The 16,131-nt window shown below is 37.3% G+C and overlaps 1 protein-coding gene across 3 annotated transcripts in view; it reads right to left on the reverse strand.

Annotated features, from left to right (window-relative positions):
- The window catches only part of PLXDC2 (plexin domain containing 2), a 521,092-nt gene that overhangs the window by 153,287 nt on the left and 351,674 nt on the right, over nucleotides 1-16,131 (reverse strand). For all 3 annotated transcript variants that reach the window (XM_066233239.1, XM_066233238.1, XM_066233237.1), the window contains one exon: nucleotides 11,298-11,416. In XM_066233239.1, the coding sequence (XP_066089336.1) occupies nucleotides 11,298-11,416 (119 nt within the window). The remainder of the gene's footprint in view (nucleotides 1-11,297; nucleotides 11,417-16,131) is intronic.

Raw genomic sequence — 16,131 nt, forward strand, 5'->3', positions numbered from 1 at the left:
AAAATAAAATTGTCAAAGGAGATGGGAGATGGTGGGGGCAGGTCATAGAGAGCATGCAGTCCCTGCAAGCGGTGGCTACGTGTTTAGATTTTATTCCAAGTCATACAGGGAAGATTTTGGAGGGTTTTTTGAACAACAGAAGGACACGTCCTTACAGCCAGAAAAGATCTCACTGGCTGCTTTGTGATCAAGACTGTAGGGCTCAGGAGTAACAGAGAATCCAGTTAGGAGGGTGTCCAGGTAAGAGATGAGTTGCTTGGACTACACTAGAGTGGTAAGTGTAGGAGATAAAAATAGAACAGGAAGATGATTTCAGTGTAAATTGTGAAGGTACTTGTTGGTCAAATAAGTTTGCAAAATATGATTTTTACGTTTGCTTGCTTATAGTTTGCATTAGAGGCTGGGCAGCACCAGGTATATGTGGTCTGTAAAATTGCAAATTACCTTCCCACTTGGGAGGGGCAGTTGTTTTGCTAATGGTTTCTGGAGGAGAGGTTTTCACACCAGAAAGTTGTGAAGAGAGAAGAAGGAGAAGCAGAAAGAAGCCATGGTGGCAGGGAAAGAGAAGGTGTGCAGATGTGGAACCAGAGGTGAGGGGTTTTGCGAGCTCCACTGAGTCTGGTGAGGCCTCTGATTCTGGGTGAAACAGGAGAAGATTCTCCTGGTTGTGGAATGGAGAATGAGTCAGTGGCTTTGGGAGTCCTGTGTGTTGCTCGATGGCCAGTGTGAGACTTTAATAAAGGAACGGCCCACCATTTTTTGGCTGTACTGTTTCTTTATTATCTGCCCAAATTCAATGAGAACCTGCGTGTGAATGGCCCTGATGGCCATGACTACTGGCCATGCAGTACTGCTATGGCACAAGTTTAGTAGGGAGAGTGAGAAAAAGATCAGAGTCAACAATGACACCAAGACTTTGGGTCTTAGCAGGAGAAAAAATGGAGTCTTGCTTTTCATCACAGCCACTGTGTAGTACACCTGCAGTTTATACAGGCTGCCGGCTGTGAGGGGAGCACTCTGGGGCACAGAGAGGGGCCTGTGCAGGTCTGCAGAGGAGACTAAACTGTTCTGACACGGGAAGACCGAGAGAAGAATGGTTGGAAAGAATGACAACTTATGGCAAGATCACTGGCTTCCAATGCTTTTCTTTAAAATTTTATAGCATTCATGAATAAGAGCCTAGGCTTTCTAAACTGTGTTTTTTAAAATCCTGATTAAATATTAAAATAAAAATGTATAAGAAGCTTTTGATTCCCCACATTTTCCTAGAAGCCAACAAGGCCTTTTAAAAATGATTACATATCAGGTTTTGAAAACAAACAAACAAACAAAAAATGCCTTCGTCAATTGAATTAAATGACTAATGTTGTAAAAGATTCATGAGAAAGAGATAAACAACTCCAGGCTTTCTCACAGATTTCTTTCAGAAACATGTCTGCCTGTCTCTACCCGATAGTATCATTATCGCTTCCACTCTGCCTTCTTCTTGGACTAATCTTTTTACTTCCAAATATCAAAGGCATGGGGTTACTGTGAGAAAGGGCCACTCATTCACTCACTACAGCCCAGTAATTGAGCTGTGTGAGCACTCTGCGAGGGAAGCAGACCTTCTGCAGGTTTCCATGTCCATCTACGATTAGAGACCATTAGGTGAACCAGGAGCACTGTTGAAACCACATTTAAAATGAGCTGTTTTTTGATTAATATCAACAAAGTGACTGCCTTTGTGAGTATAAATAAACCATTAGATATTGAACAAAATTAGCACCAGACTGGGTTTGCCATATTTCACAATCACCTATTCTTTGGAAAACTCCGCATTTACAAGGATTTAAAGTACATGAGTCAGAGAAGCCAAGGCCAAAGATGATGTCCAAGTATAAAAACTGAAAACTTCATTTTATAGAAGCTATTCTTTATCCTTTCTACACATTTATATTCACCTGGAAAATGTTTCTTACATTAGTTCGTGTGGATGTTAGGAAATCGATATGAAATTATATACAAATTCTTAACTACATAAGTTTTTTTTCAAAAAAGAACTACAACTTCATTATTTTCCTTTATCTGTAATAATTGTCTATTATGATTAAAGCAAAGCTACATTTTTACTTGGCCTCTGTATGATCTGTATTGAATTTTAAATTTCTGAGAGTAACTTTTACAATTACCTTCATCCACAGGATAGATCTAGAAAAGAACAAAATTCTGCCATTCATGCCAGTTAAAATGCTTCCATTTTGGTTTGTACGGGCATTTGTATATTTCTTTTTTTTTAGGTATTGTAATTTTAATCACATCTTACAAGACATAGACATTTATTATTTAAACGTAAGTTTTTCCATAAATAATATAAGTGAAGCAAATTAAGCATAGATGCAGAAAAGAGTGGCAATAACTGGATAGCATTAAGGCAGAAAAGATATTAGGAGTTAACAGAGGAGCACAAAGCACACTGGCCTTTGGAGGAAGATTCAAAATCAAGAGCTGCTTGCTCCCTTTCCTACACCAGGACACAAGGGCCGGATGCAATCCCTAAAATGTGAACTTTTACCGCGGCCTCTAAAGCAGGAAGGTGACAGCATGCTGCATCAGTCAGAAGTAATGGGATTTTATTACCCTGTCTGTTCTGCCCTGCAAACCTTGCCAAAATATTCATTTATTTCCATTATGGACCCCACTAGCTATCAAATAAGCAGCACAGCATCTCAGCAAGAGTTTGATTGTATAGTATGTATGCCAAAGTATGAATCACATGCCTATCAGAATGTGACTGGAAAGAATTACTCTAAACTCATTTTTGTTCCCTCACTATTTTTCTTCACTTGCTAATTAGCAATATGGTATCTGGTAGCCATATACACATACACATACACACACACACACGTACATACTATACACCCACACACACACATTTGAACCCAAAGCTTACTATTTTACTCATTTTCACCTGCATTCAACCCTTAACTTTCTACCTCGTCTTCTGTGAATGTGTGATCTGTCTTCTGCGTTACTCTGTAAGGTATCCAATTTTTAAAAGTCATAACCTTTTTTGTTATTATCAAAATGACACATCAAGTCCAGAGCATTAGTGCTTAGTTGTCTAAAAATTACATTTGAAAAGAAAAACTTCTGGTTAAAACTGACAATATAAAAATCCATTTGCTTTTCTGTATGTCATTAGCACTTCATGCAATTAGTTTCATCCCTTTTAAGTTCATGATTACTGAACTTCTCAGGCCAGGTACTAAGGAGTGCACACAACAGCATGAAGGCAAAAGACAGCCCTGTGCTGAAGACACAGACTCAAGTTCCCTCCGGCCCGCTCCACAACCGTGACCTACACGAAACCTGCAAGGAGACAAGTAACAGCAGAAAGTTGGCAAGTAAAGACTGCCCTCTGTTAGAAGAAGAGAGTCCCACTGAATCTCTACAGAATCTAGCGCTAGCCTGGGGCAAGAGAGAAGTTGATGAGGGAGAAATTGGAAGGAGTACACCCTGAGTAGCAAGTGATCTCAAGAGAACATGCAGATCAATACTTTTATTTGGAACCTTTGAGTATTTGCCGTAAATGTTGGCAACATATCCATTTTATAAACACACATACACACAAGTGTGACCTCCCATTTAAAGATTTCCCACCATGGAATTGACAAACTAGAGTTGGAGCTTCACATACAGATGATGGTGAGGCAGGTGCCCGCACCTTAGGAAGTCTGTGCTCAGGCGAGTCAAAACTACTGAAGCTTTTACGTGTAAAATAACTAAAAAATAAAATACATCCTAATGAATTAGATCCTAAGTAAGGTCATGTAGATACAATTTTATATTTTATGTATTTAAAATATAGGAAGAACTATGATATAAAACCATCTGTGTCAACATTTTCTTTAAAATTACTTTTTGAGAGTTAATAATCAGCACTTTATGTCATCTGGGCTTTCTCAACCTTGTATTATACATTTATTAAATATATCTTGAAATACATTTTATTTAAATAAAAAATATATATGTAAATATAAATAGATACATACATATCTATTTCTACTCATAGAACGATAGAGTTCCTCGTGTGCATACCTATTATATTAACACATGCAAGTATTCTCAGACATACAGCAATAGATACAGAAGGTAAATTACTTCATATCTAATGGCAATTGTTTCACTGTCCAGTTCTTTTTGGCTTCCTTTTACTTTCTAAAATTGTATTTCCCCCAAATTTTGCAAGTGTTTGTCTTTTAATGCTTTCAGGATGTTCACCATGAATGAAGGGTCATTACAGCTTAAGTAAGAGAAATAGCTTCAAAGAAATACAAAAAAATACATTCCTGATGCCATTTAAACCTACAACCAATTGGCAAAGTTCATTTAGTAACTACGCATTCTTTCACATTAGGTTTTAATACTTAAATGGTAGAATAGATTAAAGAGTGACTTGGCATAATAGATAATAAAGTTACTCTTAACAAACCTCCTCTAAAGTTTGCTGTGTAGAAAGATTATATAACTTGTTTTTGGGTTTTTTTTGGCATTGTATGAAACTGATGACCACCCTCTTTCTCCCATGAGGTGGTAAAAATTTTTTTTTACCAAATTTGCAAAAAAGCACAAAAAGGATCACATCCTGCCCTAGTTTGTATCAAAATTAATAATAAATTCAAAATATAATAGGACATGAAGCAAGCCAGAGAAAATCCAACTTCTAAAATATGATGGTACACTAGGACAGGCAGCATCAAGAAGTGTAAAATGTCAGAATTCATATTTATATGGATTAAAATTGTTTTTTAATAAATAGGTAGTGTCCTTGTTATCAATAGATGAAAATTTTTAGGTTTATATCTATTGTAATCAAGCAAACAATCATCACTATTCAGTGATAACTTAAAATAATAAAAAATTTGGGTTCCAGAAACAGAGAAAATATTTAACAGAATAGGAAATATAAATTCAGTTTTCCAAATTCTACTTACCTATGAAAAAATGCGTGTTTTCATTATTTTTTTAACCTATATACAATTTCATTTTGCTTTTTAAAAAAATTTTTAAACTTTTGGCCCTGGCCGGTTGGCTCAGTGGTAGAGCACTTCTGTCTGGCGTGCAGAAGTCCCGGGTTCGATTCCCGGCCAGGGCACACAGGAGAAGCGCCCATCTGCTTCTCCACCCCTGCCCCTCTCCTTCCTCTCTGTCTCTCTCTTCCCCTCCCGCAGCCGAGGCTCCATTGGAGCAGAGATGGCCTGGGTGCTGGGGATGGCTCCTTGGCCTCTGCCCCAGGTGCTAGAGTGGCTCTGGTCGCAACAGAGCCACGCCCCAGAGGGGCAGAGCATCGCCCCCTGGTGGGCATGCTGGGTGGATCCCGGTCAGGCGCATGCGGGAGTCTGACTGTCTCTCCCAGTTTCTAGCTTCAGAAAAATACAAGAAAAAAAAATTAAAACTTTTTCATTTTAAAGAGGAGAGAAAGAGAGAAAAGGAGAGAGGAGCTGGAAGCATCAACTCCCATATGTGCCTTGATCAGGCAAGCACGGGGGTTTGAACTGGCGACCTCAGCGTTCCAGGTTGTCGTTTTATCCACTGCGCCACCCCAGGTCAGGTTCCTTTTTTAAAGTTTAATAAGATAAGATAAATATTATGGGAAGCAAGCCATTCTCATCCCATGCTCTCAAATGGCTGAGTTTTAGTATATTAATAACTCACCTGTAAAGACTGTCAATGATGTCAAAATGAATGAAGCAGGTCAGTCATTTCTTCAAAAGGAAATTTATAGAGAGGTAGGATGGTACGATTATTAGGCCTATTGGTTCTGGAGTCATACTCCCTCAGATGAATCTTTGTCTCATAATTTTGGGAAAGTTACTTAACCTCTCTGGGTGTTTCAGGATCCTGCTCTGTAAATTATAAAAGTAACTACCTCTTGGTTTTTATGTGAATTAGGAGAGAATATCCCCTCTTTAAAGGGGATATAACTAACGATAGGAGACTTGACTTGGGATGGTGAGCACATAATACAATATAGAGATGATGTTTTATGAAATTATATGCCTGAAACCTATATAATTTTATTAACCAATGTCACCCCAATAAATTCAATTTTACAAAAAGAAAAAAAATGTTGTATTATGATAAAAATTTAAAATCTCTAATTACACAGATTTTGTATGTAGGAAAAGACAGAGGAATGCATAAAAACTAGAACATTTTGCATATATGGGTAATAAGATTAAATATATATATTTATTCTTCATTTCCCAAATTTTCCTATATTATTGCTATTGTTTTTATGGGTCTTCTGTTTTGGAAATGAAAACAAATTGTCTTACATATTTCTAAATGTTTTGTCCTCACCTAATGTAAATTTATTCTAAGTTCTAAAAAGTGATCATTGCTTGCTTTTATTGTATTCATCAAGAACAGTTTTATCTGTGTGGAAACATCTGTAATTAGACTCTTCAAACCAGATTTACTTGCATGAAAATGAGCAATTTATCCAGTAAATTTAGACTAAATTTAACAGTGAAAAAAACTATATGAGATAAATATGAAGCACTTAATAACTGTTGATATATATGAGAGTTCCATAACTGCTACATTTATCAAATTTGGAGGTTGTTATCAAAAGTAAATAGGACACTGGTTGTAGCATATAGACTTGTATAAGACTATTTCTACTGCTGAGCTCAAATAGGAAAGATTAATAACACATGGAAAACATCTGTGGAAGGCATCAGGTAGCTATCAAAGAGTGAGGACTTGGAAAGCCATGATTACAGAGAAAGAAAAACCATGAAGGCAGCCCAACACCACCTTTCCAACAAGACATTTGGCAGTTCATAAGCCAGGTTCAGAGACCAAGAAGCTGAATAGAACTTCAGGCAGTTTTAGGAGTCGAGCAATCAGAAATTTATCAATCTTTACAAACACATATGCTCAATTTAGAATGAGTTTAGCACTGCACAGTATAAATCTGTTCTATCCAAACTGCCAAAGAAAAAAATAGTAAACCCCCTTTGGAGGAAGGAAATATCATCTTCTTCACCCTCACAGTATCTCTTTAGTATTTTGTAAACAATGCCCAACAGGCAGGGAGATATGAGACATAAATGAAAAGCTACAGGGAAAAAAAAAAATCAACCAACCAATAAACAAAGAAACAGGGGATAGAAACCGACCCATAAGAAATCTAGATATTAGACTTACTAGCTACCAACTTTCAAAGAACTGTTACTAATATATTTAAGGAAAGAGATGACAAGATGGTTAATTTCATTGAGGTTATTAAACTTATGCAAGAGAAACAAATGGATACCCTGAAATTAAAAAGTTCATGAAAGTGAAGTCATTTTTGAAAAGATGGTATTTTTGTGTGTGTGTTTTGGGTTCATCCTAAGTAAACTATATCTTAATAGATAAATAAAATTTAAAAGATCTATAATTTAAACAGAAATTCAAATTCTGGTTGAGTAATACAGAGCTACAACCTCAGGAGAGATAAATATGTTAGGACTCTGCATCTCCACGCCCTCGCCCTCTCTCACCAGTACAGAGAAGGACACTGAATGCTATGAGCAAACCTGCAGTCCCTCTTAAACAGCAGTCGTACTTTTCTATTTCAAACCCATTACAAGCAAGATTGTTATGAGAAATGCAAATGTATTTTCTGATTTATTAATCATTATCTGTCTCATAGCCACTATAAAAAATGTTGGAGAAATGACAATATATAAAACATGACAGAATTGGAGGTCATTAAACTGTTTCATGTGGGTACATTAAGAGTTACTAGGAGAAACATAATTAGCTACTAAAATAAATTATTTGAGGGTAATAAAAGTAAAATTTGTTTCAATAAATGTACTTTCTGCATTACTAATTTTACTCTACAATTTGAGCAAGTTTTTTATTAGTAGTTTCAACATAAATCTACTTTTTTTTTCTTACATAAAATATAATAAAACAAAGCTGACATTACCAGCCAGAAACAATTTATTACGAAAGGAATTACACTTACTCCCTTTGTATAATTTTGGTACTGTAAATTCAACAGAACACAAAATTATACTGCTCATATTCTTAAACTCTCATAATTTTGTTAGTAATGCAACTTAAATAGGAATACTTCTGATTTTGAGGGATTAAAATTGTGTGGTATACTGGAATCAGATGAAAAGACTATTCAACACCAAACATTAACAAATATTTATTGAAGAAACAAATGAGAAATACATTTGTGAATTGTTACATATAATCTCCTTGGGGGGAAAAGTGTTGCGGTCTTTCTGAGTCAACAAGATAAGGTTCTTACTCCTGAGTGCCCTCTGCTAGGTCTGCAACCTCAGGGACACCATTTTAACTTTCTGACACAGTCTGTGTTTAGCTATCAAGTAAGCTAATGTACATGATCTTATTCCAAAATTAAGCCAGGCACACTTATTAAACACCTTCTATGTGCCAATGCCCTTTTGAAAGCTAAGAATATTAAAAATATAGGATCTCATTGAAGCATTGAAAATTATAATGTATGTGAGAGCATTCTGTCAAGGATGGTATATTATATAAACTATTTTATGCTATCATGATTATATTTTTTTCTAGAAGTGCTGGAAGTATCTAGCTCTCATTCCAAATGCATGGGTTCTTTCATTGTAGCAAATTTTACAAATTCGAATGTGCCTCTGCAAAATAAAATGCATGACAATCAGCAGAACAAAGAGGTAGAACAGGAAATAAGAAACTGCTTTTTAACCAGGACAGAGAAAGGACAGTAAGTCAAATAATAATGTGATGATTTCCTCAGAACTCTGAGTGCAGAACTGATGTTCAACAGGAAAATAGTCTGAGAATATCAAGAAAGTATTAAAATTGCCTATCAGCTTAATATTCTCCATGCTCAAACAGAAAAAAAGAAAATAAAAATTTTTATTTGATTAAAATAAAGAAAAGAAGGCCCTGGCCGGTTCACTCAGCAGAAGAATGTCAGCCCAGTGTGTGGAAGTCCCGGGTTCAATTCCTGGTCAGGACACACAGAAGGAAAAAAAAACAAACAAACCATTTTAAAAATACTTAACTCACTATAAAGAGAGAATAGGAAAAATCAACAATTATTACTTAGTACAAGATACCCATTGAGAACAGTGTAAATGAAGATGACAATTCTGATAATAAAGACTAGTGAGAGAGAGACCACAGGAAGAACACAAACCTTTGTTTTAACAAAGGCTACAGTTAGTGAGGTTTAAGACTCTAGACTTACTGACTCTGGATCTTTCCGGAAACTTTACCACTGTTGGCTAAAACTGTTGAAAACTAACATTCCATAACATCACTCAGCAGTCCCAGCAGCACACTAGATTATAATGAAAACTGTATCAGTCCCTTTGAGTGAAATTTTCTCAGCTCCCAGGGAGTGATGCAAGAATATGGTGGGCTCTGCTACCAAAACATAGCTCTGGAGAAAGAAGCACCAAACAGAGCAGACCCTATGCTATAATCTGTTTATATATTGCCCCAAGCTAATGATTATTTCCACATGCAAGAATCATTCAAAGGAATAAAAACATCTAGCCTTGTTATAAAATTTCCAAACATTGGCTTATTTAATTAAAATACAAGTATCCTTCACTTTATAGTAAAGGTAAATTTCAGAAGATGTGACCAAGTGAATGCTTTATCAACATCGTCTTAATAGCTAGAAATTTATTTCTTAAAGGAAAATAAACCTTAACTTGAAAATAAGATATTAAGCCTATATTATTATAAATATCCATCAATCCATGGATTAATGATGTACATTATCAATTCACATTGTCAGAAATTCCCTCCTGTCTGCTGACTGTCTAAAATATCACGTCTGGCCCTGGCCAGTTGGCTCAGCGGTAGAGCGTTGGCCTGGCGTGTGGGGGACCCGGGGTTCGATTCCTGGCCAGGGCACACAGGAGAAGCGCCCATTTGCTTCTCCACTCCCCCCTCCTTCCTCTCTGTCTCTCTCTTCCCTTCCCGCAGCCAAGGTTCCATTGGAGCAAAGATGGCCCGGGCCCTGGGGATGGCTCCTTGGCCTCTGCCCCAGGCGCCAGAGTGGCTCTGGTCGCGGCAGAGCTACGCCCCGGAGGGGCAGAGCATCGCCCCCTGGTGGGCGTGCCGGGTGGATCCCGGTCAGCGCATGCGGGAGTCTGTCTGACTGTCTCTCCCCTTTTCCAACTTCAGAAAAATACAATAAATAAATAAATAAAATAAAATATCACATCTGCTGTTCCTGGAATATTATTCTTATAGTCTTTGTTTCCTTTATGGAGTTTTTGTTTTGTTTTCTTTGTTTATTGTTTTGTTTCTGCTTTTATTGAAAGAGGTAGGTTGAGAGAGAAAGGAACATTGAGCTGCTCCTGTATGTGCCCTGACTCGGGATAGAAGTGGCAACTTCCGTACTCCAGAGGGATGCTCCTACAAACGGAGCTATCTGGCTAGGACTTACCTTTTTTTTTCTTTTTAGAGACAGAGAGAGGAAGGGGGGCTGGAAGGGAAGTATTCATTTGTTGTTCCACTCAGTCGTGTATTCATTGGTTGCTTCCCTGTGTGCCCTGACTGGGGATGGAACCTGCAATTTATCATTTCGGGATGATGCTCTTAACTGACTGAGCTAACTAGCCAGGGCTGAGTTTTAAACCAAACATGCTATTATTCAATTTAGATATTTCTTAAATTTAAGGCTGCAATTTAGTAAGTTTCTATTCCTTATTTTGTCAATTTGATGAAATGACAAATCATAAGTTTAAATTTCCTTGTTCTTTCTATCACTTAGATCTCTTATTAATCTTTCCTATCAGCTTGCAATAACCACTGTAAAAGGCTATCCTGTAAGGCTTTCAGTTCTGGGTCACTGAGCCATACAAGTTTCATGTTTCCTAATACTTTTGAAGATAGAACCAAAAAAGTCACAGAAATTGACAAAGCAAAAACAAATATAAATAAAAAGTGCATTCCAAATTAAAAATATTTTTCTTAGCATTATTTTATTATAATATCACTACAATATAATTATTCAAAAGTTTGAGATAATTTATGGATCATAATGGCAATGATCTAAGAATAAAAAACAAAACAAAACCCAAAGAATTAACTACTGTTAGTTAACCAGTAGATTAAAAAATGTATATATTTTGTTTTTTACTGAGAAAAAGAAACTAACAGGTAAGGAAATAATTTAATGTTCATGACTATAAAGTGTCTCTTTTTTGACACTTGAAGGAAATAACAGATAGGCATCAAGGTCAAAGGTGAAGGAAATCTTCTAATATATTACTTACTTCTTTGTATCCAAAGATGATGCGTCCATCTATGAGGAGGGTAGCCTGGAATGTGAAGCTTCCCAGGTTGTAATTATCCTGGAGATGTACGTGGTCCCATTGGACAACAAGTGCTGTACCTATAAATCCCATCACAACAGAAGAAATACAATGAGAAGAACATATCCATCAATTCTCGTGGGTGCCTTCACAAAAACATGAATCAAGCCTTCAAATCTAGTAGTTGAGCTACTTAAATGTTATACAGTTAATTGGATTTTTGTTATTGAAATAGCATTTGGCATATGGAGAGCTTCCGGAATATGCCAGCATCAATGAAACAGATAGATTTGGTCCTGGGCATGATGATAAAATCCAGTTTGATGATACTGGAGATGATATTGAAGACACTGATTATATTTGAATTGAATTCAAAATTTCTGAGTATTATTCTGCAGTTTGGATTTTGGCCATCACCTATTAAGAAAACTAAAACTACAGCATGAATGTAGTATGCTAAGGTACACTGATTTATTTCATTGTTTTAAAGTACTTATATCTCTGTAAGTGAAAGGTAAACACTTTATTCTTTTGACATAATGGAATTTAGGGGTAAAATACCACAATATCAGCTGTTAAAATAATAGAAAAAAAGAGAGTAAAAGAAATGTTTTCCAGTTTAAAAAAATAGCATTTGAAATATTGTTAAAGAATTGCATATTGTCTAAATATTTGGTAAAATCTAAACTCATACTGAGGTTAATATTGAACCCAGCATGGGGGGAATTTTGCCTTAGGACGTCCATTAATGTTAATGGGTACTGTCTGCTTAAATTTCCATGAGCCACATTTAAAGCGCAGCCCATGTGAATTGAATGAATTTCAAACACACTGACAAACATTGAAAGAGAAAGGAACACATTCAGGAAAGCTAGAATCACTTATAAAAGACCTGAAAATGTCTCTTCCATAGTTAAAATGATACTCTTCCACGCTGAAGAAATTCTTTTAGCACTAACAGAAATACTCTTCTTTGATTCATAATGCCTGCATTTCTGCCTTTGTTGTATTGCTTTGAAGAGGCTGCAAGGTAGCCTAAAGGGCTCCAGGCTCAGATTTCTGAAGCCTCCTTGTCAGCCACTGTGAAAAATCTTTACTGCTGCTATATATCATGTTCTAATGAGTTTATCTACAGTGCTTACTATAAAGCTATTAGCAGGAAGTATAAATTGAAACACAGTTTAATAGCCACCAATGAGAATTCATACATTTGTTTGAACTGACATTCTTATTTAAAGAAAACAAATGAGCAGCTAACACTTTTGCTTATCTCTAAGTATTGGATTTTCTGTTTGGTTAAAAATCATCTTGCCAAAAAATGTTCTATAGAAAATGAAACTCACAGAACTAGAAAAGCAAAACCTGTCTTCTGGGTCAGTAAATATCTGATTTTAAAAGAAACAAACCAGACTGTATGAAAGCAAGCTTCTGGATTAGCAAAGAGTTGGGGTGCGGGGAGAGGAGCACCCAGAGATGGCAGGGAAGCTCCACACCTCTTCCCATACATCTACCCTGTGCATCTCTTCCCTGTGACTATTCCCGAGTTAATTCCTGTACCAGATGGCCTATGCAGAACAGAATACTTTCTTTGCTGTGTTTTTGAGTATCACTTTATGCTGAGAGCTTTTAATCAAGATGGCAACATAGGAAGCTCCTGACTTTCCCTCCTCCCAGGACATACTAAATGTATAGATCACACAGGAAGCATTTCCTCTGAGAGAATTCCAGAAACTAGCCGAGTGAGTGATGTGCATAGGGTGACTCAGAAAATGCCTGCATTGAAATTGCACAGATCTCCTGCTGTCTGTGACCCTCTCTGGAGCCCAAAAGAGCCAGTGGCGCTTCCCCTGCCTTCACCCTTTGGCTCACTCCCACAATAAAACAAGGTCACTAGCACCTCTCTGGAAAGAGCTTCCATACAAGTCTGGCACCCAGTTTTGTGGTACCACCTGAGGGACAGGTCCCCAGGTTGCCTGGTTGTGGCAGACAATAGGATTTGCATTCATGAGTTCCACCCCACGGGCAGACAAAGAAGCAACTGTTTAACAGGCTTGCTGTTGAGAGCTGCCATTGCTGTTCTCCCAGGAATCAGCAGAGAGAGAGAGCAGTGCCCACTTCCCAGTTTTCTCCTTTAAAAGGTGTAACTGCACACTTTACAAGCTGCTGCATGAGTGCCTGGCATCTAATTAGCCTTTATATAGGTGCTAAATATACTGCTCACAAAAATTAGGGGATATTTTATAGCTTCATAGTCATTTGAAATATGCCCTAATTTTTGTGAGCAGTATATTATTCTGCCCAGAACCCAAAAGAGCAGGTGGGTAACTTCTTCCACCTTCTCCCTCCAGCTCAGTACACCAATAAAACCAAGTTTTATCCGAAATAAACTAGTACAATAAAATACAATAAAAACTAGTATTTATCTAAAAGGAGCTGTGGACACATGCCGTTCCCCCACTCTTACGGCTGCCATTGAGGCTTGGGCACCTGAACCACCTTGCTTTGATAGCCAACAGGATTATAGCAAACAAAGAAGTTTCAAAATGGGTGCAGGAGTACTCCCAGACTCAGTGCAGAGAGAGCTGGCAAAAACACCTATCTCCCCGCTTATCAGGCAGCATACTCTCCCAACTTCTGCCTGAGGGTCCAGTAACAAATCAGCTTGCACCTAGGTGCTGACTATGATCATCCTCGTTAAGACACTGATGGGTCTTGGTACACTCTCAACTACTGAAAACAGCCTAGCTGATGGTTGAAGTTCATATCCTACACAAGACCATTCTGACAAGACTGGAAGAGGGAGCTATTTTACCTAATGGCAGAAACCAACACAGAGCCAAGAAAACTGAAGAAATAAGGGAATGTGTTTCAAAGAAAAGAACAAGATAAATCTCCAGAGACAGATCTTAATGAAATGGAGGTAAATGATATACGCAAATGAGTTTAAAATAACAGGCATAATGTTGCTCACTGAGGTCAGAACAGCAATGCATGAGCAAATTGAGAATTTCAGCAGAGAGAAATATTAAAAACTAGTAAACAGAAATCATAGAGCTGAAGTATACAATAACTGACCTGAAAATTTTAATAGAGGGGACCAGCAGCAGGCTAGATTAAGTAGAAGAGATAAAATCAACTGCTCTTGAAAACAGGGCAGTGGAATTCATCTAATTAAAGGAACAGAAAGATTAAAAAAATGGAAAGAGTGCAGATAGGTTAAGAAGCATATAAGGCACAATCAAGTGCACCTATATTCACATTATAGGAATCCAAGAAGGATAAAGAGAAAGGGGTAGAAAGCGTATTCAAAGAAATATTGGTTGAACATCTTCCTACCTTGGGGACAAAAATAGACATTCAGATCCGGGAAGCTCCCAAATACCAAACAAGATGAATCAAAAGAGATTCACATGGTGACATTAAAATTAAATGATCAGAATTTAAAGACAAATAAAAAGTTTAAAAGCAGCAAGAGAAAATAATCTGTTACTTACAAAGGAGTGCATATAAGGCTATCAATGGATTTTTCAATAGAACCTTGCAGGCTAGAGGTAATGGCATGGACTATTCAATGGGTCAACCAGGAGTACTCTACCAGGCCAAGTCATCCTTCAGAATTAAAGGAGAGATAAAAGTTTTTCAGACAAACTAAAGCTAAAGGAGTTCATCAGTACTAGATCTGCCTCACAGGAAATGTTAAAGGGAGTTCTTCAAGCTGAAATTAAATCATGCTAATTAGTAAAAGAAATTACATGAAACTATAGAACTCAATGGTAAAGGTAAATATATAAAGTCAGAATACTCCAATAATGTTGATGATTGAGGGTAAATCTAGTACAGAGGTTAAAAGACAAAAGTATCAAAATTAACTGTAACTAAAATAATTTATTAGTGAATACACAATATAAAATACATAAATTATCAAATCAAAAACAAAATGTAGTGGAGGGCATAAAAATGGAGAGCTTTCATATACATCAAGCTTCTGATCATTAGTAAGAATTGTGCTTTATAATTTGCTATTCAAATTATTTTTCTAGTAATTTTTTATAACTTGTCTAGTTTCTCTGTATTAATATTTTGTGACTCAGACTTCTGTATCATTGAGGCTGTCTTTAACATTTGGAAGCATTGTCTCATTTTAAAATCTAGTGATTTTTTTTTTTTTTTTTTTGGTATTTTTCTGAAGCTGGAAATGGGGAGAGACAGTCAGACAGACTCCCGCATGCGCCCGACCGGTATCCACCCAGCACGCCCACCAGGGGGCGATGCTCTGCCATGACCAGAGCCACTCTAGCGCCTGGGGCAGAGGCCAAAGAGCCATCCCCAGCGCCCGGGCCATCTTTGCTCCAATGGAGCCTCGCTGTGGGAGGGGAGGGGAAGAGAGAGACAGAGAGGAAGGACGGGGGGGGGGGGGGGGGGGGGGTGGAGAAGCAGATGGGCGCTTCTCCTGTATGCCCTGGCCGGAAATCGAACCCGGGTCCCCCGCACGCCAGGCCGACGCTCTACTGCTAAGCCAACCGGCCAGGGCCAAAATCTAGTGATTTAAAACTTAAAGAAACACTATCTTAGAAATTTTCTAAACAGCTGCTGTGTCCTCTAGAAAAGTTTTACTTTCCTAAAATGTTGAGTTTTTTATCCATAAGCATTCTTTCAATGATCTTAACCAACCAAAGTTGAAAATATTTCAGTAAGTTGCTGTTCTATAAAAGGCCTTTGTGAAGAGCTTATGATATTCAAAGTGGTTCATTTACTTATGGAAACACAGGCAATTACTCAGCTTCCATTTTTATAC

This window comes from Saccopteryx bilineata, chromosome 5, assembly GCF_036850765.1.
Source record: "Saccopteryx bilineata isolate mSacBil1 chromosome 5, mSacBil1_pri_phased_curated, whole genome shotgun sequence".
In the NCBI taxonomy this organism is placed as follows: Eukaryota; Metazoa; Chordata; class Mammalia; order Chiroptera; family Emballonuridae; genus Saccopteryx; species Saccopteryx bilineata.